The sequence below is a fragment of the Mauremys mutica genome, chromosome 3 (genome assembly GCF_020497125.1).
Source record: "Mauremys mutica isolate MM-2020 ecotype Southern chromosome 3, ASM2049712v1, whole genome shotgun sequence".
Taxonomy (NCBI): domain Eukaryota; kingdom Metazoa; phylum Chordata; order Testudines; family Geoemydidae; genus Mauremys; species Mauremys mutica.
The window spans coordinates 69,886,577-69,911,984 of NC_059074.1; the positions used below are offsets into that span (position 1 = coordinate 69,886,577).

The following is a 25,408-nucleotide window of genomic DNA, read 5'->3' on the forward strand; positions in this document are numbered from 1 at the left end:
TCATGCTTCATATTTCAGTGAAAACAAGTTTTTAATTACTTTTAATTATATAGCTTTGTGAATGCCCCCAACCCCTTTGTAAGCAAGTTCTAATACTAGTGGACACTGTTCCTAGAAATAAAGGGTGTGAGTCAAAAGATTCATGATAATTTATCAGACGTACATTGATTTTTTCCTAATGTGGTCATTGGAACTGAGCTTTGTGTTCTACCACAGCTCCGTGTTTTAGATAAGTTAATGGCTGAGAGGCTGTCTGCAGAGAGAACAGAGTGCCTTCATCGCCTTCAACAGCATGCTGAGCTCGAAAAAAATGAGGGAGAGAAACGGCAGGTATGGGAGGAACAAATGTTCCACACAATTAACATAAATAAGTAGCACTCAGGAATGGATTAGTTAAAAAGTTTGATTCCAGTAAGCACTGAAATGTCTGGATGCTTATCTGGCCCTCTGAAATATTTAAAGTGGACTTTAAAAGGTTATTTTGGTGGGGGGTGGGGTGCAGAGTTTCCAGAAGTCAGGAAGGTAAAATCTGGTCTGAGCTCCAACAACTTAGGGTTAGGTGTATCAGAACTTGTAACAAAGACTTCTTTTCCTTAAAATAATCACTGGACGTTTTAACAAAACAACATTTTGAACAATTTGACTCAAGAACATCCCTTTCAACTTTTACTCTCTTGATCCTGATGGTCATTTTATTAGTTCTTCTGTCACCAGGGTGACAGATTTTTTTAATGTAAAATTTTTTTAAAATGAATTTTAAGCCTTCTTTCTACAACCTAAAAAAGATACTCTACTTTTTCCTCCTTAGGTGATCTTTTCACCCTATGCTGAGATGATTCCCCTCCTCCCTTCCTCAAACACTCTCTTTCTTGAGCTGTCTCTGCCCTCTTCCTCTGAAAAACACTTTCATGGAGAGAGGCAGAAGACTGCAGTCTCTTCCCTGTAGCATTATGGCAATACCACACTTTTCCCAAATTGAGCATTGCTGCAAATAAGCCAGTATTACCTAAGCGTATTTCTTTAATAGAATACTGGAACAGATATTGTTGTCCTCTAGCTGGTACCCATCTGCTGTTTTGAATCCATCTCTTGGGTACAAACTCCCCACAAACATGCTAGTAAAGTTCTACTTGCAAACTCAGGGCTAGTAACTCTCTTTTGATAGGGAAGTAAAAACAACTAGGTATTTCCATTATGAAAATTTAAATAAGAGTAGAGAAATACATTTCATACCTGTACTGGTAGATTTTCATGACACAACTTTGCAAAGCTGCCATAAACAAGAATAGGGGTGTAATATTAAAATAACTACTGCCCAGATCTGCCTATGGAGACAGGGATGATCTCAATTTAACCTGTTGATCTGTCTCTTATCCCCAAAACCACTTTATCCAGAGAAAGTACTTCTGAGGCAGAAATAACTATTAGAGCTGCCCCAACCTTTATAGCAAGAGGCATGTGTATCAAACTGTCTTCTCTACTTTCTGGTCTCTGAGCCTTCTCCATAGAGACTGAAGAAACAATCTTCTAATACTCCAAAAGAAAGGAGATTGAGTGAACCATAACAGGCAATCTGAATTATACTTAACAAGTATAATATATATTCTTGTTCTATTAGGGCCTGATTCAGTCAGTGGAAAGACTCCCATTGAATTCAATAGATTTTGGATTAGGCCCTTAGTAAACTGTTTGGGCAAGGACATGTTATTTGCATGGCACAAAGTCACAGTGCCACATAAATAACAGGCAAACAGAAGTATGGGGAGTGTTCTTCTTTCTATATAATCCAGTTCTTACTAAATTTTTGAAATGTTTATCGGCAAATGCCTTCTAATACTAAGCATTTTTTTTACCTGAAAACCAGTGGTTGATTATAAATCAGTGTGTTATCTGTTCTTCTAGCACAAAAACAAGAGAAAAAAAAGAGATCAGAGGTGGCACCATTGTCCTAAAAACCCAATAGTGTTTGATCTAGACTTTTTTCTCCTAAAATCTGTTAGCTCTAACCACTGTCTTGTAAAACTGTAACATCAGTGTATAAATGTTGTTTATGCCACTAGAAAATGACCATTTACTGTGATGTGCAGTGATTGTCAGTGAGGGCTGCTGTTGAAACAGTAACTTTACTATGGCACAGGCACATTACAGTGAGCTTCATCATAGATGGACTGAAGATTGTAGCTGGAGTAAAAATACTGACTTAAAATCTGGCAACTTGGAACTAAAATTCTTTTTCTTTCACAGATTTCCTTGGTGGATGAATTGAAAACCTGGTGCATATTAAAGATTCAGAATCTGGAGATGAAGCTTTCTGGAGATTCTAGATCTTCAAGACCAAAATCAACTCTGTCCACTTGTGAGTCCCTCACAGAGACCCTGGATACAGAGAACCTCCATAGTGCCAAGGACTGTAAAACTAACCAGAGCCCACTACAGTCAGAGGACTCACAGCAGCATTCCTATATCACACTTCAGAATAGTCTCTCAGAAGACATGGGAAGGAGTAGAGTCCAGACATCAGAACAAAGCTTTGGAAAGCATTATTTTGCTGTTGAACAAGACACTGCATCAGGTATAATCTTGTTAGACGTTTAGCTGTAGTATTCAAAGGCATGTGCTGATTAACAGGGGACGCTTTCAGACAATAAAAATGCCAAGATTACTTAACTTCAGTGGTATGCTTTTCTTCCCGTCATCAATACCTCTCTTCCCCCATCTCTATACATTCCGGTTAAAACACGTTGCCTCCTTCAAGGCAACCACCAAAGTTTCAGGGCTTAGTTGGCAGGGATTTACCTCATTATCTTTTCTTGACACCACCATCTTATATCTTTCTTGGCAAATCCTCAGCTGGTGAAAATAGATGTAGTTTCAATGTAGTTTCTACCACTTTCAGGGACAGTGGAGGGCTGGGTTTGTTCCCAACCCAGGGTCTTACATGTAAGAGTGCACTGAACTGTCAAATTTCCATTGAATCAACTATATTGTATTTTTTTTATTGGTGCATGGACCCTATTCCCATATCTATCCCAACTTCATACACACTTTTTGTTCATCCTTCCTTTTTTCCCCCTTGATGATCACCATAGCAGTAAATTCCATTCTTGAAGAACATATGGTTTTCTGATTCTAATATTACTGCATGAACAGCTTGCTAAGTGTAGTCCTACTAGCACACACTAACCTAAAGACCAAAAGCCTGATCTCTGTGATGTCTGATCTTGCTGGCTTACAGAAAAGGCATCCTGTGATCATGCCTCAATTTACATTTTCGGGCAAGTAGGCTGCATTTTGTTCTGAACAAAAGTGTGTGGTAAGTCGAAAGCCTATGAATTTATCCATAGGAAGAAGTGATATAAGTAGGGCTGTCAAGCGATGAAAAAAAATTAATTGCACTTAACACGCTGTTAAACAATAGAATACCATTTATTTTAAATATTTTTGGATGTTTACTACATTTTCAAATATATTAATTTCAATTACAACACAGAATACAAAGTGTATAGTGCTCACTTTGTATTTATTTTTTATTACAAATATTTGCACTGTAAAAAACAAAAGAAATAGTATTTTTCAATTCGCCTCATACAAGTACTGTAGTGCAATTTCTTTATCATGAAAGTTGAACTTACAGATGTAGAATTATGTACAAAAAAACTGCATTCAAAAATAAAACAATGTAAAACTTTAGAGCCTACAAGTCCACTCAGTCCTACTTCTTGATCAGCCAATCACACAGACAAACAAGGTTAGTTACAATTTGCTGGAGATAATGTGTTCTGCTTGATAACGATCCAAAGCAGTGTGGACTGATACATGTTCATTTTCATCATCTGAGTCAGATGCCACCAGCAGAAGGTTGATTTTCTTTTTTGATGGTTTGGGTTCTATAGTTTCCGCATCAGAGTGTTGCTCTTTTAAGATTTCTAAAAGCATGTTCCACACTTCGTTCCTCTCAGATTTTGGACGGCACTTCAGATCCTTAAACCTTGGGTCGAGTGCTGTAGCTCTTTTTAGAAATCTCACATTGGTACCTTCTTTGAGTTTTGTCAAATCTGCTGTGAAAGTGTTTTAAAAAATAACATGTTGGGTCATCATCCGAGACTGCTATAACATGAAATATATGCAGAATGCAGGTAAAACAGAGCAGGAGACATACAGTTCTCCCTCTAAGGAGTACAGTCACAAAATTTAATTGACGCTTTTTTTTTTTTTTTAACGAGCATCATCAGCATGGAAGCATGTTCTCTGGAATGATGGCCAAAGCATGAAGGGGCATAGGAATGTTTAACATATCTGGCACGTAAATACCTTGCAATGCTGGCTACCACGCCTGTTCTCACTTTCAGGTGACATTGTAAATAAGAAGCAGGCAGCAGTATCTCCCATCAATGTAAACAAATTTGTTTGTCTTAGCGATTGGCAGAATAAGAAGTAGGACTGAGTGGACTTGAAGGCTCTAAAGTTTTACACTGTTTTGTTTTTGAGTACAGTTATGTAACCAAAAAAATCTGTATTTGTAAGTTACACTTTCACAATAAAGAGATTGCACTTCAGTACTTTTTTGAGGTGAATTGAAAAATACTATTTATTTCTTTTGTTTATCATTTTTCCAGTGCATATATTTTGTGATAGTCCCAGGCCAGTTGGGAACAGCAGAGTAGCAGAAGGGAGATATACTGGCTACTGGATAAGCAGTTTTCAGTTCCCTAAGTGACCAGAGCAGGGGCTGCTCCAGGCTAATGAGAACACCTGACTCCAATTAACCTGCTAAGAGTCAGGTGAGGCTGTTAAGCACCTGACTCTAATTAAGGCCCTTCTGATGCTATAAAAGGGCTCACTCCAGTCAGGCCAAAGGAAGCCAGGTAGCCAGAGGAGAGGAAGTGCGTGTGAGGAACTGGGAACAAGAGGCGTGCAAGAATCTGAGAGTGAGTAGGCATACTACTCGAGGACTGAGAAGTACAAGTGTTATCAGACATCAGGAGGAAGGTCCGGTGGTGAGGACAAAGAAGGTGTTGGGAGGAAACCATGGGGAAGTAGCTGTCGTGCAACTGTACCAGGAGGCACTCTAGACAGCTGCAGTTCACAGGGCCCTGGGCTGGAACCCGGAGTAGAGGGCGGGCCCGGGTTCCCTCCCAACTCCTGATCAAACACAGGAGGAATTGACCTGGACTGTGGCTTCTACCAGAGGGGAAGGTCTCTGGGCTGTTTCCCAACCCACAGGGTGAATCTATGAGGCGAGCAAATCCACCAATAAGTGCAGGACCCACCACGGTAGAGGAGGAACTTTTATCACAATTTAATATAAAGTGAGCACTGTACACTTTGTATTCTATGTTGTAACTGAAATCAATATAGAAAATGTAGAAAAACATCCACAAATATTTAACATATTTGAATTGGTATTCTAAGTGCGATTAATCACAATCTTTTTGAGTTAATTGCATGAGTTAACTGCGATTAATTGACAGCCCTAGATATATTATAAACGTCTACAAAATGTATAGCATGGTATATAGGAAATCTTGGCCTTCCCCAATCCTCAGAACAATGGGAGCTTCTCTCTTAATATTAGCATAAAAGTCTGCTCAGAACTCTCGTATGCTTTTTTTTAATTTTATAGGTGCAGAGCAACAAATGACAGCTGCTGGTCCAGCTCCTTCTGCAGTCCCTCAAGATGTTAGGCCTAAAGACAAAGCTTTTAGCTCCACTGCTTTTGACAGGTTCCAGCAGGAAGGACCATTGTCAGAGCATTCAGGTTCCAAATTAAGACATGTTAAGGTACAAACTACTTTACAGCCCTTGACTGAATTTGCAAAGATTGAGCAACAGAGTGGCTACTTCATAGACAAAGGAACTCAAACAAAGAAGTCTGGCAAAAGTGGGCAGTCAAGACACAGGCCCCAGCAACACACAGTAACACATCATACCCAGTCACAGCAACCATCTGCTCTGCCTGGAGATCAACCAGCCCCTCAGATCAAAGACACTTCACAAGCTTTGGAGATTACTCAGTACTTTTTTGAGGCTGTTTCCACTCAAATGGAAAAGTGGTATGAGCGGAAGATTGAAGAAGCCCAGTGCCAAGCTAATCAAAAAGCACAGCAAGACAAAGCTGCACTCAAGGAGCATATTAAAAGTTTAGAAGAGGAGCTCAATAAATTAAGGACTAAGGTGCAAAAAGAAAGCTAGCATCAAGGTAACAGGTGCAGGCATGGAAATTGAGGATTTAGTTTTTATGTGAACTGCAGCATGGCTGATTTTGGGATCTATTAATATGTAGAATATTGCACCCAATACATACAAATATAAAAACTGCCCCTTTTAATGAGATGTAATTTTAGAATTTAGAAGTTCCAAAAATACACTGTCCATGTAGTCATAACAGTAAGTCTTTGCAGATGGGACACGCTCATGAGATACATTTTACCATGATCCTATAAAATTATAAATATTGCCAGGTACTTCATCATCAGGTACCAATAACCCAAATCACATTCTGAAGGGAGAGTTTTCCCATTTCCTTGTAGGTAACAAAAAACACCCAATGGAAATGGTTTTGTTAGAAATAAGTTATTTGTTTACAGAAGCTTCCCACTGATACTTTCCTTTGCCTTGGGTTTGCATTGTTCAAGCATATTATAACTTTGAGTTCTTTAATTATTGTTTGAATAGTTATTACAGGTTACATGATTAGTGAAGGTATCTATTCAAGTAACCTTATTGAAAAGTTGTAATTTCTTATAGCAGATGAGTGGCCAATATTTGACCAAGTCCCCACTGTTTTATGAGCAGCAGTACATTCATAGATAGGCAAGACTCTTCCTCTGAGATGCCTAAATTCCAATTTTCTATAGGAGCATGAAACACACAGATCCAGTATGAATTCCTGGCTCCACTGAAGTAAATGGCAAAACTCTCATTGTCTTCAGTAAAGCCAGGATTTCACTCCAAATGACATGCCTAGAATATTGTCTCTAGCAACTCTTAAGTGACCCCCTCTTTCTTTTGCTTTCCCACATCCACTTCCCTTTAAGGGGGGGGGGGGAATTAGAGACCTTGTCTGTCCATTGGTTTCTAAAGGAAAATCCATTCCAGACCACCACATCTTTTGTCATAAAATGAAAACTTTGATGGATAGAAAATTCCCTACTGTGAACTGATATTAAGAATCTTTCAGCTTATTATTTAGCGTTTATATTGCAGTAGTATCTAAAGGCCTCAACCATGTTGGGTCCCCATTCTGCTCAGTAATGTATGAACAAGTTACCATAGATAGTTGCAGCTCTATCCCTCTAGGGCTTCGTGCTTTAATCTAGTAGGAGACTCCAGGAGATCATGATAGCCCAGAAACAGCTATCCTAAATCATTCCATTTAAAAAAACCTGCAATATTATGCCACGGAAAAAAACAAACAAGCAATCTTTTGACACTGGAAATGCAGATGAACAAAACATACTGTACAGTATTGTAAACATTAACTCTTTAGAAATCAAGCTTGTATCTTTTTAGTAAATGTATAAAGCAAAGAAAATTGTACTATATTACAGTATTTTTAATTCCTATTAATGCACTATTAAGACAAATACAGTATAGCTGTAGTAATGGGGATATTTGTTAGTGCTATACTTTGACTTCAGTAGTCAAAAATAAAGAATTAGATATTTTCATATGTTTACAACTTTTTAAGCTACTGTAGGAATGCAGAGGCATGTTGTCTATTTAATTTTTGTATCATGATAAAAAGTGAATGTTTTTGCATAGTAATTAAACATAATGTTGCTCAGAAAGCTATTTTTTGTGTGTTTTCTAGCTTTACAGAGTTGATCACATTGAAAGCTGTAGCTAGAGAGTGGGAAATGAGAGGCAGTTTAAAATAATAAATACAGAGGAACCAGGGCTGTCAAGCGATTAAAAAAATTAATCACACCGTTAATAATAGAATACCATATATTTAAATATTTTTGGATGTTTACTACATTTTCAAATATATTGATTCCAATTACAACACAGAATGCAAAGTGTACAGTGCTTACTTCATATTTATTTTTTATTACAAGTATTTGCACTGTAAAAAAACAAGAAATTCACCTAATACAAGTACTTTAGTGCAATCTCTTTATCATGAAAGTTGAAGTTACAAATGTAGCGTTATGTACAAAAAATGCATTAAAAAATAAAACAATTTAAAATTTTAGAGCCTGCAAATCCACTCAGTCCTACTTCTTGTTCGGCCAATCGCTCAGACGAACAAGTTTGTTTACATTCGCAGGAGATCATGCTGCCCTCTTCTTATTTACAATGTCACCAGAAAGTGAGAACAGGCATTTGCATGGCACTTTTGTAGCCAGCATTGTAAGGTATTTATGTGCCAGATATGCTAAATATTCATATGCCCCTTCATGCTTCAACCACCATTCCAGGCATTCATGCTGATGGCAGGTTCGGCTCAATAACAATCCAAAGCAGTGTAGACCGACACATGTTCATTTTCATTATCTGAGTCAGAAGCCACCACCAGAAGGTTGATTTTCTTTTTTGGTGGTTCAGGTTCTGTAGTTCCGCATCAGAGTGTTGCTCTTTTAAGACTTCTGAAAGCATGCTCCACACCTCGTCCCTCACAGATTTTGGAAGGCACTTCAGATTCTTAAATCTTGGGTCGAGTGCTGTAGCTATCTTTAGAAATCTCAGATTGGTACCTTCTTTGCTTTTTGTCAAATCTGCAGTGAAAGTGTTCTTAAAATGAACGTGTGCTGGGTCATCATCCAAGACTGCTATAATATGAAATATATGGCAGAATGCAGGTAAAACAGCAGGAGACATACAATTCTTGACCTAAGGGGTACAGTCACAAATTTAATTAATACATTTTTTTTTTAACAAGCGTCATCAGCAAGTCCTCTGGAACGGTGGCCGAAGCATGAAGGGGCATACGAATGTTTAGCTTATCTAGCATGTAAATACCTTGCAGTGCTGGCTACAAAAGTGCCATGCAAATGCTTGTTCTCACTTTCTGCTGACATTGTAAATAAGAAGAGAACAGAATTATCTCCTGTGAATGTAAACAAACTTGTTTGTCTTAGCGATTGGCTGATCAAGATGTAGGACTGAGTGGACTTGTAGGCTCTGGAGTTTTACATTGTTTTGTTTTTTAGTACAGTTATGTAAAAAAAAAAAATCTACATTTGCAAGTTGCACTTTCACAACAAAGATTGCACTACAGTATTTGTATGAAGTGAATTAAAAAATACTATTTCTTGTTTATCATTTTTACAGTGCAAATATTTGTAATAAAAATATACACTTTGATTTCAATTACAACACAAAATTCAATATATACGAAAATGTAGAAAAACATCCAAAATATTTAATAAATTTCAATTGGTATTCTATTGTTGGACAGTACGATTAAAACTGTGATTAATTTTTTTAACTGTGATTAATCTACAGCCCTAGTAGGAACTAAACCCCTGAATTCTAATCCCAGTTTCCCCATTAATTTACTATCTGTTTCCCAATCTATAAAACGTGGATAATACTTAGTTTTTATACCAATCTTGCAGAGGTGCTGTAAGGATTAACTAATTTAGTGACAAGTAGTATTCATCCAACACAATGTTTACCATGGGACACAGGGAAAGGGAGCCTTTTCTAGCATTCTCCCCTACCCCCCATGCTCTACACCAGCGGGTCCCCAATGTGGATGGCACCCGCGGGGGCATCTAAATGTGCCCACATCCTGGCCGGCGGTCGAGCATCCGCCGAAATGCCGCAGCAATGCTTCTTGATGATGCTGCTTGCTGCCGACAAGCGACGTCATCGAGAGGCGTCACCACCGAAATGCCGCCGAAATTTGGTGGCATTTCGGCAGATGCTCGACTGCTGCCACAGTCCTTCGTTTGGCGCCCGCCAGATGAAAAGGTTGGGGACCACTGCTCTACACATAAGGCAAAATTGAAGGGATTCTTGGCTACTAACCACATAATCCATCCTGTCCTTTTACATATACACCCAACATTAATCCCATTATTCCAGGAAAGTTTCTAATTCCTGCATGGACTCCTGCAGAGCTCATAACCCCTAAAAGGCTTCTGGCAGACAGACTCTGGTAGAGTCCGCACATTGTGCTCCTACAGACTTACGGAACCAACAGGTTTAAATGCTTCATGGGATGTTCTCAGTCAAGTACTGGGTGGAAGTCTTATATTGCCCAAAGTAGGTAAGGAGTGACAAAGTTCATTTTGACCTGTAAAGTTTGTTATATAAAATTGCTTATAAAAACTAAGTACAAGCTGATTTAAAGAAATTTACAAACTGAATGTTTGAACTAAAAACTTTGTTTACACAGTTTCAAGACTCTGGTAAGATCACAGCATTGCTATAATAAAACAAGTGAAAGGAAATGCCCACACTTAGGATTGCTAGATGTTGGTTTTGATTAAGGGTGTCATCTCTTTCTGTACTGCTTTTCTGGGGGCAGCTGGCAGCTTGTTGCAGGGAGGAAGGAGGAGAAAGGCTTTACTGTGAGTCAGAGAGCTTCACTAATCATGGTTGTCACTACTCTCATCACCTGTTGGGACTGCCACATCATTTTCCTGAGGACTTGGCTACACTTGCAAGTTGCAGCGCTGGTAGAGGCTTTCCAGCGCTGCAATTAGTAACCGTCCACACCTGCAAGGCACATCCAGCGCTGCAACTCCCTGGCTGCAGCGCTGGCTGTACACCTGGCCAGGTTGGGGTGTAGCGATTGCAGCGCTGGTGATCCAGCGCTGCTCATCAAGTGTGGACACACACCAGCGCTTTTATTGGCCTCCAGGGAATAAGGAGATATCCCAGAATGCTTTTAACTAAATTACTTTCTTTGTTTTGTTATGCAGCCTCTCTTTGTTTTGTTGTGAACTCCGATCGGAGCTCCGTTGAACTGCTTATCTAAAAAACAAACACTGATCACAGCAAACAGGAGCTATCTGTACCTGGCTGTGAACGATCAAATGAGAGGCAAGCAGTTTGCTTGACAGAGAAACAGCGTTGGATGCAGGCTGTTTGCAATTAAGACTAAGGGTTCGCGAACATTTTGTGATTTTTAAATCCAGGGAAGCTAACACACAGTGTTGGCTCCAAAAATCCACTCTCTCTATCTTCCCCGCTCCCTGTCACAGTACACAACCCTCCACCCCCCTCTTTTGAAAAGCACGTTGTTGCCACTTGAATGCTGGGATAGCTGCCCATAATGCAGCACTCCCAACAGCGCTGTAAATGCTGCAAATGTGGCCACACACCAGCGCTGGTAGCTGTGAGTGTGGCTGCACGACCAGCGCTGTAACTCCCAGCGCTGCAACTTTCAAGTGTAGCCAAGCCCTAAATCTGAATGATGTCCTGATCTGATCAGACAAGTAGAAGGAGCCAGATGACATCACCTTCAGAGGGTCAGGTAAATTCTGAGCAACAGCTGGGATATGAACCTGATGTTCCTAATATTACTCCCTTCCTATGTGTCAGTGCCTCCTTATTTCTTCTACCTCTTTTTTGCCTTCTGTCTCCTAAGAGACCAGCTTAGCCAGCAAGGAGAAATCTACTCTTGCAATATTGCTGTAAACCTGTGACCAAAGAGGCAAGCTAAAAACAAGATTGATTGAGATTACTAAATACCAGAATGGCTAATAAATTTGTGGGCTATGCCAGTGATTTTCTAGCAGCTAAAGTGCAAGCAAGGAGCAAACTGAAGCTGCAATTTATAATCTTCATGGATCTTTTCTACCTCCCACTGGGTGTGTTTATTTTAAGTGTGTTGGTTGGACTTCACCCACAACGCCTCAGAAGTTGCCAGCTAAATCTGACTTTTCCAGCAAAGACTTCTACTGTAACCCTAAGACTATCAAGCAAAGTTTTTCTCTAGATAGAAAAAGGGAAGTTTTCAAAACAAAGTTTAAAATGTTTTAACTGATTTTCCTTTTTTGGTTAATTTAATTAATGGTTAAAAGGTTTGTGTGATAATTGTTACTATAGGAGTAGGCCAGCATACATTTATGTAAAGCACAATTGTTTACAATAAAAAGGTTCTAGTACATTTTAAATCCTGAGCTCCAAACTGTAAAAGGGACAGGGGATGGGGATGTGGATGGGGGCGGGAGGGTAGTCAGGGGACAGGGAGCAGGGGGGGTTGGATAAGAGGGTGGGGTCCCGGGAGGGGGTGGTCAGGGGATGAGGAGCAGAGGGCAGTTGGATGGGGGTGAGAGTCCGTGGTGTCTGTGTGTGCATAAGAGTCAGGGCAGACAGGGAGCAGGGGGTTGGGGGTCTTTGGAGGGGGCGGTCAGGGGACAAGGAGCAGGGGGATTTGGATGGGTTGGGAGTTCTGAGGGGGGACAGTCAGGGGGTGCGAAGTGGGAGGGGGCGGGGGCCAGGCTATTTGGGGAGGCACAGCCTTGCCTACCTGGCCCTCCATACAGTTGCACAACCCCAATGTGGCCCTCGAGCCAAAAAGTTTGCCAGCCCCTGCTTTAAAAAATCCACAAGAGCAACCTCTCTCAACACAAACCAGAGAGCTGTATAATCCAGTGTCTTGTCTTTGGTAGTAGCCAGAACCAGATGCTTCAGAGAGAGGCTCAAGAAACCCCATAGACAACAATTCTGGAATATACCCTAACTACAGGAGAAATTTCTTTCTAACAGCCCATCAGTCAGCCAGTGGTTGGCTAACCAGCCTTGTGAAGTCTTTCAACCAAGTCTGCAGATATAGCTTTGAAGAAACTTGGTCTGCTGCTTGTTAGAACTGAACCAAGACATACTAGCTGGCAGCTGTGTACATCTGCTGTTTGGGTATATAGCTATTTACATTCAGAGAAACTCAACCTCCTTTACTTTTGAAACTGAAATAAACAAAATATGTTGCCATTCATGTGGGAAATACAACATGAGGAAGGAAAGGAAGGGCCACAACATTAATATACCTTTTCTGTTTGTTCTACTTTATGTAACGTGAATACTTGTCAGTATAATCATAAGCGGTATTTCTTAATTTGGCAATAACCATATCCTAGGTTAAATTCTCTCACACCGTTATGGTTTATTCAGTCATAATTATGGTTAAAGACCCTACCTCAAACAATAAACAGGATCAAATTATCACCTACATATGAGGAATTTTCTTAGTAATTTGAACACGTTTATTATGAAACTGAAAGTTCAGGAGTTTGGGACTTTGGAACTCTAGAGATGACTCCCATAAGATTGTAACATTTAGAACTAATGTAGAAAACAAACAAACAGAAAATACATTCAAACCAGATTTTTGGTTTTTTTTCGCATTGCTGCTGTTATTCAGTACTTCCTGCTTCTCTCTCAGCAACTATTATGCCACACTTTTGATTATTTGAACAAATATGGCACAAGTAATTTGTCTATGCTTGCCAAATATTCAGGGTAACAGACTCAAGAAAAGAAAGGAAATAATGGTATTGTACTGTATTCCACCTTGAAACATTACTGGTATTTTAGCATAAGATGAGGTGCTGCATCCTGGAGAAAGTACTGTACTTCCCACAGTGGATGAAAGTCCATTGGCTCTCAGAATTAAGATTAGGAGTTTGCCAGCTGAAGTGTTCTCTCAAGCTCCCGAAGCTGCATCTTGCCCTGAGTAATCATCATCCTAATTGCATCCTGTAAAGTGAAATAGAATCTGTTGGGCTGAACACCTATATTATAACACGCTACAGTATACACCTTTTGCCAGAGTTGATGCATTTTTCACTCAATTTCTTTGCCTAAGTCAATGGCACATAATAAAACATTCAGTCTCTAAAAAAATGAAGACTACACAATATGTTCATCATTGTGATAGGTGAAGCAACTGTCTTTCACCAACAGAAATTGGTCCAATAAAAGACATTACCTCACTCACCTTCTCTCTCTAACAGCCTAGGACCAACACGGCTACAACACTGCATATATTAATTTGCCTGTCATTTTTCCATAAGTTCTTAATAGTGCCATTGGGGGTTATTTCTGTGGCTTAAAAGTCAGTGGAAAAGTTTCTTTGATTCAAAATCTAACTAAATTAGTATTTTCTTTATACATCCATGTCCTTTCCAATGTTTCCGTGAATAAATGGTAAGAACCACAGATGTGCATTGTAGAGAGGGATTTTTAAGAGAGAAATGGTGTGGACATTCTTCTGGAATTCTTTATAACATTAGTCTAAATAATTCCAGCCAGTATTCCTTAATACTGACTAGGAAAGGTGCACAGCTGGCAAGCAGGAGCATAGAAATGTTTGAGAAAAGGTGAAGGTTTCCCCACCCATTGCAGCTTCCTATGCAGATATCAAGTCAAATTTGTTTTGTTCAGTCTAAATTAATAAATATTAATTTAAATATAACCCCAATTATATCATAAAAAGGCAGGCCCAGCATTAGTAAACTTATTATTGCTCTCCACTATTCAATACAAAATTGTAAAATTAATAGTTTTGTCTGATTCTTATTTCAAGCAAGCAGTTTTTGTTTAGTTTTTTAATTCCAATTTACTCAATTTAAGGAATAAGAAAAAAAAATTCACAAGCAAGAAAGAAAAGGAGGGATAGTGTTGATAGTTTTCATAGATTCCAAGGCCAGAAGGGACCATTGTGATCATCTAGTCCGACCTCCTGTACAACACAGGCCATAAAACTTCCCCAAAATAATTCCTAGAGCATATCTTTTAGAAAAAACATCCAATCTTGATTTAAAAATTGTTGGTGATGGGAGAATCCACTATGATCCTTGATAAATTATTCCAACAGTTAATTACCCTCCCTGTCAAAAATTTATGCTTCAGTTCCAGTCTGAATTTGTCTAGCTTGAACTTTCAGCCATTAGATTGTGTTATACCTTTCTCTGCTAGGTTGAAGAACCCATTATTAAATATTTGTTTCCTGTGTATATACTTATAGACTGTAATCAAGTCACCCTAACCTTCTCTTTGTTAAACTAAATAGACTGAGTCTATCACTGTTTTCTAATCTTTTAATCATTCTCATGGTTCTTCTCTGAACCCTCCCCAATGTATTGTATTGCTTTGTATAAACATTACCTGTTTTGGAAAAATCAGCAAAATAGATTCCAAAAACAGGTGTTATAGAAGGCTTGGTACAGTTCTTAAAAAAACAAAGCATATGACAAACCATAATCTGTAGCACTAAGAGTGCTGCCAACTGTATAAAAGGCATTGTTATGAGGCTGCTGCCTCTGATTCCTCACCTCATCTGTTGCATCTTTATTTCTTTTGAATTCTTCCCTTGCCCACTCCTTTAGATAGTGCCGATCAGTTTCAGTAGGTACCTGACGAATAGCCTGCAGAATTCTTCTGTATAACTGAAGAACCTGCTGCCTTCTCAAGAACTGCAAAGAAGAGGGAAAATGCCTGTTATATCTGCTGCAACAGTGGTCTCCAGTCAAAGAAAGATTTTTTGAAAAACCTTTATAGAGTTTTAAGCCAAATACCACCTGGACATTAAATGAACCAAGAGAAAGTACCTACTGTGCAAGTTTAGTCTGTAATAAGCTTAAAATTTAGAAGAAAAACAGAGTAAATTTTAAATTTGAATGATCTAATAGCTGGGCTATTGGAATAGAGCAGGGTTCTCAAACTTCATTGCACCGGGACCCCTTTCTGACAACAAAAATTACTACACGGCCCCAGGAGGGAGTACTGAAGTTTGAGTCTGCCCGAGCTCCACCACTCTGGGAAGTGGGGGGGCCAAAGCCGAAATCCCAGGGCTTCAGTCCCAGGCAGGGGGCCTGTAACCTGAGCCTGTAACCTGAGTCTAAGTCACCCTGGTGACCCAATTAAAATGGGGTCCAGACCCACTTTGGGGTCCCAACCCACAGTTTGAGAATTGCTGGAATAGAGGGAAATCTATAAAAAGGACTAGAAACTTCCTAGTCATACACCTGGGCCCCATTGTGCCCTCTATAAACACAACAGAAAGATGGTCCCTACCCCACACATCTTACAGTCTATGGCCTGGTTTACATATAGTGTTTGCACTAATATAACTATTTCAGTTAGGGGTGTGATTTTTTTAACTGACATCACTATATTTAGGGTTGGGAGGCTCAGATTTGTATTGGTAAATGTCAATTTCACTATACATCCACAAATCAATAAAAAATATTACCACTGATAATCAAAATGTACGGATAGTCAAAGTAAGAAAAATACTGCTTGAGAATTTATCAGAGGTTGATTTAAAGATATTTACTTTGTATATTTTGACTATTTATGTTTTAAAGATTATAAAGCGTTAACTTTTTGAATATCAATGTCTACTGTCTTTAACTAATGATTGTCCGAAGCACTCATCATTACCCACAACTGTGAAAAATGAAATAGCCTAAAATTTAAAAAAAGTGCTTACAAATTAACATCGACATTATCCATCAAAATTATTTAAAAAAAAAAAAATCAAATTCTGCCAAGCCTAGTTATACTGGTACAACCCTAGTGTGGATGCAGTTTTACCAGTATAAAAGTACATTACACTGGTACATCTTATTCCCCATCACATGCAGAATAGGTATACCAGTATAAGCTCATTTATATCAGTAGTACAGTGTCCACAGGGGGATTATATTACTTTAACTATAACAGTTGCACACACAAGCTCTAAATACAAGACAAGCGACAACGAACAGATAGAGACAGAAGGGGAGCTCAAAAAATTAAGACAATAATGGTCAGTATGACTGGTCTCAGCAACCAGCTGCATGACTATTGGCAAGTTTTTTGTAAGCATTACAGCAAAAGAGAGGTGCAATTGTGAATGTTTATGGAGCACTCCTCCCATGCATGAGGCAGCATGGGAGAAAGCACAAAGATGCTTCTTTGAGAATTTAATAAATGGATGATTAAGGTTGGCATCACTGACAATGGAAGCAGGAGTCAACCTCGCTATAGCCTATGAGAGTTAATAGGTAACATGGGGACTGAAAATGGAGAAGAGGGAGCAATGGGAGGGGGCACGGTCAAAATGATAAGCTAGGAAAATGATCCTTGCAGCAGCATTCTGAATGGATACAAGCAGGGCAAGGTTGCCTTTCTCAAGGCCAGAGAAGAGGATGTTGCAGTGATTTGATTACAAGTTTTAACTGTGTGGATGCTTAGGAAAGGCTGTATGTTAAAAGATATTCTGCAAAAATAATTGGGAAGATTTAGACACAGCTTGAATGTGAGACTCCAGAAAGAAGGCAGAGTCAAAGATCACACCCAGGTTCTGACAAGGAGAACAGTGGTGGTATCCACAGTGCTTGAGAAATAGGGAAAGGGGGTGGGGGGGGGGAATAAGAGATTATGAGCTCTATTTTGACCACACTGCGTTTAAGCTGCCAACTGGATGTCCATGAGATGTCAGAGACAGAGTCTGAGATTTTAGTTTGGACAGAAACAGACGGGTCTGGAGTGAAGATGCAGATATCAGAGTTGTTGGCATAGAAATTATAGCTGAATGAGAGAAGAGAAAGGAGGAGGGAAGCTCTGTGAAACCCAAACAGAAAATTGGAGTGTGGAGGGGATTAGAAGGATTTGTCAAACAACACGCTGAAGGAGCAATTAGAGAGATGAAAGAATCAGGACAGGACTCAGTCATGAAAGCCAAGCCAGGTCTGATTTCCAGAGGAAGAGCACAGTTGACAGTGTCAAAATCTGTTGTGAGGTGGAGGCGGGGATGAAGCACTGTTTCTGAGCTTTGTCCAAGGAGGGGGCATTAGAGACTTTGGCCATGTCTATAGGTACAGAGAGCCATGGGCGGCTCTAGCAATTTTGCTGCCCCAAGCAGGGCGGCACGCTGCGGGGGGGGGGGGGGGGCGCTAACACCCAAGCCGCCTGCCGCCCTCCCAGCAACAGGCAGAGTGCCCCCTGCGGCATGCCGCCCCAAGCACGCGTTTCGCGCGCTGCGGTCTGGAGCTGGCCCTGCAGAGAGCTCTCCCGTGGGTATAGTAAAACCACCTTCATGAGCAGCAGCAGCTATGCTGGTGGTAGACGCTCTCCTGCCGACATAACGCTATGCACACAAGTGCTTATGTTGGTGTAATTTATGTTGCTCGGGGGTGGTTTTTTCACATCTCTGAGCAAGGTAAGTTTTGAGGACATAGGCTAGAGTGGAGACAAGCCTTTGGCAGGAGCTGTTTCAGTGGCGGGCAGCAAGCTCAGCATGGGTCTAGGATGGAAACGGAGGGGAGGTCACTGACGCCCAGCTGGAGTTGGGGGTGCTTAGCCCGACTGAAAATTGGGCCAAGCCACTCACCCAGGGTCCCCCCAAGCGGCTCAGCAGAGTCTCTGGCGCGGCCAACTGCCCCTATCGCTCCGCTCTGAAAACCCCGGGGCTTGGGCCAGCCACCCGGCCGGGCCCGTCGGGCTGTGAGCCAGGGGTCAGGGCAGCATCTCCCCCGCCTCTGGCCGCAGCCACTGAGCCCCGGCCGGGACCCCCGCACACGGGAACCGGGCAGGGCGCCATCGCCCGCCCCCCAAACAGCGCGGACCCCCCAGCCCGCACTGCGGCCCCCGGGCGGGAGGGCTCTGGCCGGCGGCGAGACGGGACCCTCCGGCCGGTACCTGCTTCAGCGTCAGCGCTGCCGGAGGCAGCCGGGACGCGGCCATGACACCGACCAGGCCCCGCGTGCGCGCCGCCGCCGCCGCTGCCCGCCCTCGCGGGGTCCCTGGGCCCGCCCCGCCCGGGGAGCGGCGGGTAGAGCCGGGGCCCGCGGCTCGGGCGGGGGCGGACACCCCGCGGGGCTCAGGCTCAGCCGGGGGCGGGGGATTTGAGGCCTGGCCCCGGAGAGCGGCAGCCTCGGCGTGGCGGGAAACTGCGGGTTCCGGGCCGCCCAGTCCCTCGCGCCAGCCGCCTGCCCCACCGCAGCCGCTGCGGGTTTGTGCTAGCAGGGACCCAGGCCCGCCCCATTGGCACCCACCCAGGCTGTCCCAATGCCCCCCATGGCTGGCACCTGCCAAGGGGGGAGGGTGGCTGAGAGGCTGAGCCTGATATGAGAAGTGAACACATGGGGGAGGCTCCTCTCCTTGGAAGATGGGATGAGGGAGGTAAATGACTCAGCCGGCTGCAAACAGGATGTGTGCATTAAATAAATCAAGAGGGCAGTAGATTGGAGAGACACTGTCTGAGCCAGCCAAGCTACAAGGCAGAGGACCCAGGGCACTAGTTCCTGTGAACAAGGTGAATTAGGAATGTAAAGGTAGAGTACCCAGTGTAGCAAGTGTGGGCAGAGCTTGCTGCATAGGAGGGATTGGTTCCTGCAAACTAACCAAGCCAATCTGAAAATCTGTAATGCAACGTATACTAAATGCAATGAGATGTGTAATGTATATAAAGGGAAAGAGTTGCATGTAATTTTGGAGCTATGATGTACCCTGCATCCATCCCACCTGCATTTGAGTGTAATCAACTCATTATAGCACTGCTGTATGCCAAATAGAGAGATCTCAGTGATAAAGGCTGGAGTCTGAGTTCTTGGGAAACATCATGGAAACTGATCCCAGAGGGAATCCCAACAAGGACTTTCCTCCCCTACTTGGGCGTCCATCATCCTCTGTATGTCTCTCAGATCCTCCCCAGCAGTCCTAAGGCTGTTTTAAATTATGCCTGGCTATCCTCAACCCCAAGAGTCTGATCAAATAGCTGGGAATTGCAGCAATGCAGCAAAGCTCCAGCCATGCCCTTTTCCCCCTTAACCACACCATCACAGACCTATTAAAGCTCCCCCCCACTAGATGCACACAAAGCTGATGCATTTGAATCCCACAACACTGTTAAGCTCTCCTTGGTCTAAATAGGCTCCAGGCACAAGCAGCGTCTCTTTGGCCTCTTTAGCACATTTTGTAGGCACAGATTCTGTTACCCCTTCAGAGTTGGGACCTGAAATCCAGTTGGCCACAGTCCCCAAGCTAAATGTGGACCCCCACCCCGCCTCCAAAGAGCTGTCTAAAGACCCCAGTAGCTTCAGCATACCCTTTCCCAGAGCTCCAACCTTGCAGGCACTCTCTGGTTTAGTTTACCTCTTCAGGGACAGGTGAGATTTCAAGCACATAAACAGGCTTAGTAAAGGTTTCTGAGTTTGACACAATACCTTCACCATAGCATAAGAGACATACACATCTAGACAAAACAATGAAATGCCTATGTGCTCTTCCCTGCCTGAGTTTCCTCACCACTCAAGGGTTTTTGGGGTTTGGTCATTATTCTTTAGGATGTACAGGATCCCCTCTCCTGCATGTAGCTGCTTCTATGAATTGAGTGTCTCTTCTCTGCAGCCAGCTTCTTTTGATGTTGGCTGGTCCTGCAGTACAAAAAGGTCCTCTCTGCTACAAAAGCATGCCCCTTCATTCCTCTCCATCTCTGTGGTTTTAATAGCTAGCACTAACTCCTACTTTCTCTGTTTCCCCCTTTCTGGAGAATTTTCATTGCTTCAAATCCTGTCCCCCGCATAGAAGATGGAGAAAACTGGTTTCACCTAGGATGTGGCCCTCCCATTGCTCTGAGATGCTCCCATTTGAATGGGAGCTGTATGATGACTCTCCAATGTCTCTGGTCAGGTAGGGATGTGACACCAGCCCTGCTGGAATTAATTGAAATGATTAAAATAGGAGACCACTAGACTCTAATTTAATATAAATTATTTTATTAAGCCCAAAGGTTAACTGGTATTTTAATCAATTTCCCTAAATATTCCTAAGCCTAAAAACACCCAATACAGTAATAAAGTATCCATAAGCATGTGATCAGTATACTTACATATAGGCCAGACCGAGTGAAAACTGTCTCATCCTGGCATGATCAAGTAGGATCTGATAACCTTCAGTTTTATGGCTCTCTTTATACCCTTCAGTTAAACTTGCTAGCTTTAGCAAAAACCCAGTTTGAAGAAGTTTATTCTTGCTACTTTCCTTCCAGCAAGGTCTTCCTTTCTTCTCTCTTCCCTACTCCTTGCTTACCAGCAGAACAGTGGGAAGGTTTGTGCTTGTTTCTTTTAAGACAGTTTGTCTTGTTACTGCAGCTTTTTATTTTATTAGTTACTTTTTGAACCATACATCATTCCCACACTACAAGTAAAAATAATACCACTAATGATTCTCATGACCATTTTTTATTAGCCACAAACCATAAAACAAATATATTATTTTCTTAAACTTAAGCTAACTTTAATTTCATAACTATTCCTACAGGCCCTGATAACATATGGCTGACTCCATATCCACTGAGGCATTCAATAATACAGTTTCATAAAATCAACCAGAATTCCTAAGTTGTACTCAGAGTCCCCATATCATCACACCCTCCCAGCTACACCTGGCTGTGAAGAAGAGCCAGCACTTCAGTATTCAGAGTTTCCACTTATGCATGGAAAATCCTGATGGGGCCAGTTAAACTAGCTTCCCAGCAGATTTGCATTAGTCAAGTAGCACAAATCTGCTAGAATGTTTAGGATGATGAGGCCACCAATAAAAACTCACATATCTGGTAACCTCTCACAGTCCAGAACAAGTGAAACCTGTGAAGTTATGCAAGCTAGGGACCTATATGATTTGAGGACTGTTTGTATGATGTTCTGAAAATGTAAAGCATTATATGTGCACCGAGTACTATTCCTGTGGCACAGCTATTTTTCCTTCATCAAATGACAAAGAATGGACACCATAATTACAAACAGTGGTACATCTTTTTATTAGTACAGACAATAAGATGCATAGCTTTTGCAATGAAAAAAGTCATGTACAATCTTTAAGACACCTGACTAAATGTGTCTTTAATGTCTGCCTTGGACAGAGGGGCAAACTTCACAGTGTAAAGTGATAATACAGGGAAGATCATATCATGGCATGTTTCATAAAAATACCCTGCAGGCATTATCCAACAACCAGCAACATATATTAAATAGGATGTGTTTAACCACAAAACACAGTTTTAAGTATTCAAGTACTTATATTTTGGTTGTATAAACTCATCCTTCCCCCACCCACATGTACCACCACCACGGGTTCAGCTAAAACAGTTCCAAGACTGTTCAAGTTCTTCCAATACGAGAAGTTCCTTCCCAGAAACAAGACTACTTCCCCCCCTTCAATGATATGAACATTCCAAATAAAATTTAAAAATAATAAATTACAACAGTGGTGGTAGAAGGTTTGCATTGTTATAGGGATAGGCAAAGAAGTGAGTACAGTCTTTCACCATTGCATAGTCTCCTGCACTAGCAAATGGGGGAGAGCACACCTAAAGCATTTCTTTTCTAGGCTGTCTGAATATCAGAAGGCAGTTCCTGCATGTAAATCCTGGATAGAGAGATCTCATAAAATCACTGATGAAATGCAGTCACACTTAAGTAATTTAGCAGCAATCAGAGGTTTACTTGCTTTGAAAATTCTATAGACTCTCCGAGGCAGTCACCAGTTCAAACCACTGTCGCAGCGCATCACTGAGAGTCTCTGGGAGGGCATTCACATCTCTGAGGATTATGTAGAATGGGAATGGGAACTCTTCCATGTAGGATCTGATTTCAGGCATTTCTCCGGGCTCTTTGAATATAGGTACTTTAATGTCCAAGATGGAATCCTGTAAAAGAGATGAAGGGATGACTGGACTGTAGGTACCATTTATCCAATTTTTCAAACACATTTCCCCAACATTGGACAATTAAAGGCAAAAATATTTTAAAATAAAACCCTAAATGGAACCCCCTCAGGGAAGTCAAACAGGGACAGGTATGACAAGCTGGGAGAAAAAAACTCTAAAACTGTACTGAGCATTGAGTTACAGAATGAAGTAGATTAAACTTTAAGCTTTTGTAGTATTAAACAAACATAAAAGTAAATACTAAGGAAAGAGAAGAGACTAACATAACATGAACCTGCTACCACCTGGATCAATTTGCTTTTATGTTGTGTCATTCCTTGAGCATGCGCTTCCTCTGACTTTTAAAACTGTAAAGCTCTTTGGGTAGAAATTCACAATTGAGAGGGAATAAATCAGCTCTTTCAAATTCCTTTTGCTTTCAAACTTTTTAATTTAGAAATCTAGTAGCTATTTCTGTTCTAATCAAAATTTATGACGACAGTCCCTAAATAATAATAAATCATCTCAGAGTTTTTAGGGTATCCATATCTGGGGATGCAAGAAGTGCAAATGAAGGAAGTAATTACTTGTAAAGTACGTGAGTACCAACTGTATTGGAAAGTCCCAGTTCTCCCCTATCCTGCCCACATCTTGAGGCACAAATCATTCTCACAATTTTATCTATGGAGTTAGAAACACCCTGGAATTACTTTTTTAGGGTCAGTCAACATTGAATTGGTTGGAGTTATTTAACAACAAGAGGCGCTCCCAACACCTTCTCTGCCAGGAAGTGACAGACTAGCCCAGGACAAGGAAGAGTCTTTGTGTAGGGTTTTGTGGGATGAAAACTGGGCACTATTCTGTCAGACAGAACGTTTGTGAATAGTTGGGGGCACACTGTTCATAACTAGGAGGTGGTTACACATGATGCAATAGTATGTTACTATATTTGTGTACAGCATCCAGAACAATGGGACCTGATTCTGATCGGGGGGCCCTTGCGTACGATAGAATACAAATACATTTTCACTAAGTATCTACTAGTGAACTACGGCAGATTTTTTCTATAAACCAATTTATGGTAGATTTAGGTAATTCAACAGCACAGCTGACAGAAAATACTTTACAGCATATAGTATTGTGCTGGGTACCTCCCAGTACAAATAAGATGACAGAGTTCCAGGCCCAAAGAGTTTAAAATCTAATTTCAAATATGACATAAGGAGTTACAGTAGAGAGAGGTTGAGGGAGCACTGACAGATGTTGCACATGAATGAAATTTTAATTACTTCACTAAAGGATAGTGAACAACAACGTAAAGCAAAGAATTATTTTATATTAAACAAAATATCTTTGTTGACTCCTACAAAAGGCATAGCCCCAACTGTAGTTGCAAATGTTCGACAGCTAGAAAAAAATGATCTTGGTATAAATTCCCAGCCAATTTTATAAGGAGTTACAAAGGCAACAGTTAAAAATACTTTGTGTAGCTTTCCATTCACTGCACTAGAATGCTGTTTTATTATTCACTCACTCACCCGGGAATTAGGATTGTCTAATACGACGAAAATGACAAAGATATTGGCATTTTGAGCAGCCTGAACTGCTGCTGTGACTCGTTCCTTGCCTTCTAGGAAAAGGCCTCTTCCATCAGATACTATCAAGAGCAGCTGAGCAGTTTCTAAGCACAGGGAAAACAATATTTTCAGTTCCAATAAATAAGAACTTCTAACTCATTTAAATTGAAAACAAAAACACTGCATTTTATCACAATTTATCTTTGATGTCTGCACAATGGAAAACCCTAATAACCTCCACAAGAAAACAAAGTTGTGATCAATTATTCTCTGACTTTTAAAATTAAATTACAACCCCAAGCAGATCAGGAAAGAGAATTTCTCTCCTGAAGACATGAGTTAGACTTTGTCTACACTAGCACTTTTGTCAGTCGGGGTGTGAAAAAAATACCGCCCTGACTGACATAAGTTTCACCGACAAAAGTGCCAGTGTGGACAGCGCTATGTAGTCAGGAAACACTTTCCCACCAGCACAGAGAGGTTACATAGGAGACCTCACAGCAGTGCAGCTGCAGGGGTACAGCTGTGCCACTGTAAGGTCTGTAGTGTAGACATAGCCTTAGACAATTTTTAAATGGCCATTACCGCCATAAGCAATGATAACAGGCAGGAAAACTAAACTAGTGAATAAAGGTCTGGTTTTGCATTCCTTGCTCACCACAGTCATCAGTGAGACAGGAATTTTGGGTGCACAAGGAATTCAAAGATTAGGTACCAGCTCTGCAGACTTGATTACTGCACATATTTGCTAAGGGGTTTATCCAATTTCCACGGAAATCAATGGGAGCCTTTCTGAAGGTCAATGATTTCAAAGGGAGGTGGGTCAGGCCCTAAATCAGTGTGTTTGTATAAAATATGTTACAACTTGAGTGCAATAAACTGCTTCTAAACACAACTTAGTTGCTTTTTTTTTTGGCTAAATACCCAAAAAGTCTATACAGAATGCCTATAAAATTTTTTTTTGAGATAATGAAGCACAAAACATGGTCTCAAACATCTTTTTTTTGCTTTATTTGAAAGATTATCAAATGGATCTTCTTTGTTTTGCTTAATTTGCTACTTAGTCCTGCACATGCTATACAAAGTTTCAGCTTTTAAAAATGGAATTGCCGAAAGAGCCTCTTAACCAAACATTCCATTTGAACATTCAAGACCATGGTGCTGAAAAGTGTCACCTCAATGCTGCAAGTCTTTACAGTTTTTCTCTATGACAGCATAGGAAAGATATTGTATTAAG

At 41.1% G+C, this 25,408-nt stretch overlaps 3 protein-coding genes across 5 annotated transcripts in view; 1 reads left to right on the forward strand and 2 right to left on the reverse strand.

Moving 5' to 3' along the window:
* Window positions 1-7,779, forward strand: part of ANKRD6 (ankyrin repeat domain 6) — a 159,316-nt gene extending 151,537 nt beyond the window's left edge. For all 3 annotated transcript variants that reach the window (XM_045010698.1, XM_045010699.1, XM_045010697.1), the window contains 3 exons: window positions 217-330; window positions 2,245-2,572; window positions 5,624-7,779. In XM_045010698.1, coding sequence (XP_044866633.1) covers window positions 217-330; window positions 2,245-2,572; window positions 5,624-6,192 — 1,011 coding nt within the window. In that variant the 3' untranslated portion in view covers window positions 6,193-7,779. The remainder of the gene's footprint in view (window positions 1-216; window positions 331-2,244; window positions 2,573-5,623) is intronic.
* Window positions 7,780-13,145: 5,366 nt separating this feature from the next.
* On the reverse strand, window positions 13,146-18,704 carry LYRM2 (LYR motif containing 2). The gene is made up of 3 exons (XM_045010889.1): window positions 18,586-18,704; window positions 15,234-15,374; window positions 13,146-13,656 (listed from the first exon to the last, which is right to left on the reverse strand). The coding sequence occupies exons 1-3, from the start codon at window positions 18,628-18,630 to the stop codon at window positions 13,576-13,578; spliced, it is 267 nt and encodes an 88-aa protein (XP_044866824.1). The 5' UTR covers window positions 18,631-18,704; the 3' UTR covers window positions 13,146-13,575.
* A 2,978-nt stretch (window positions 18,705-21,682) lies between these two features.
* The window catches only part of MDN1 (midasin AAA ATPase 1), a 168,088-nt gene continuing 164,362 nt past the window's right edge, over window positions 21,683-25,408 (reverse strand). Inside the window, exons 101-102 of the mRNA XM_045010265.1 lie at window positions 24,133-24,275; window positions 21,683-22,594 (exon numbers count right to left, since the gene is read on the reverse strand). Coding sequence (XP_044866200.1) covers window positions 22,406-22,594; window positions 24,133-24,275 — 332 coding nt within the window. The 3' untranslated portion in view covers window positions 21,683-22,405. The remainder of the gene's footprint in view (window positions 22,595-24,132; window positions 24,276-25,408) is intronic.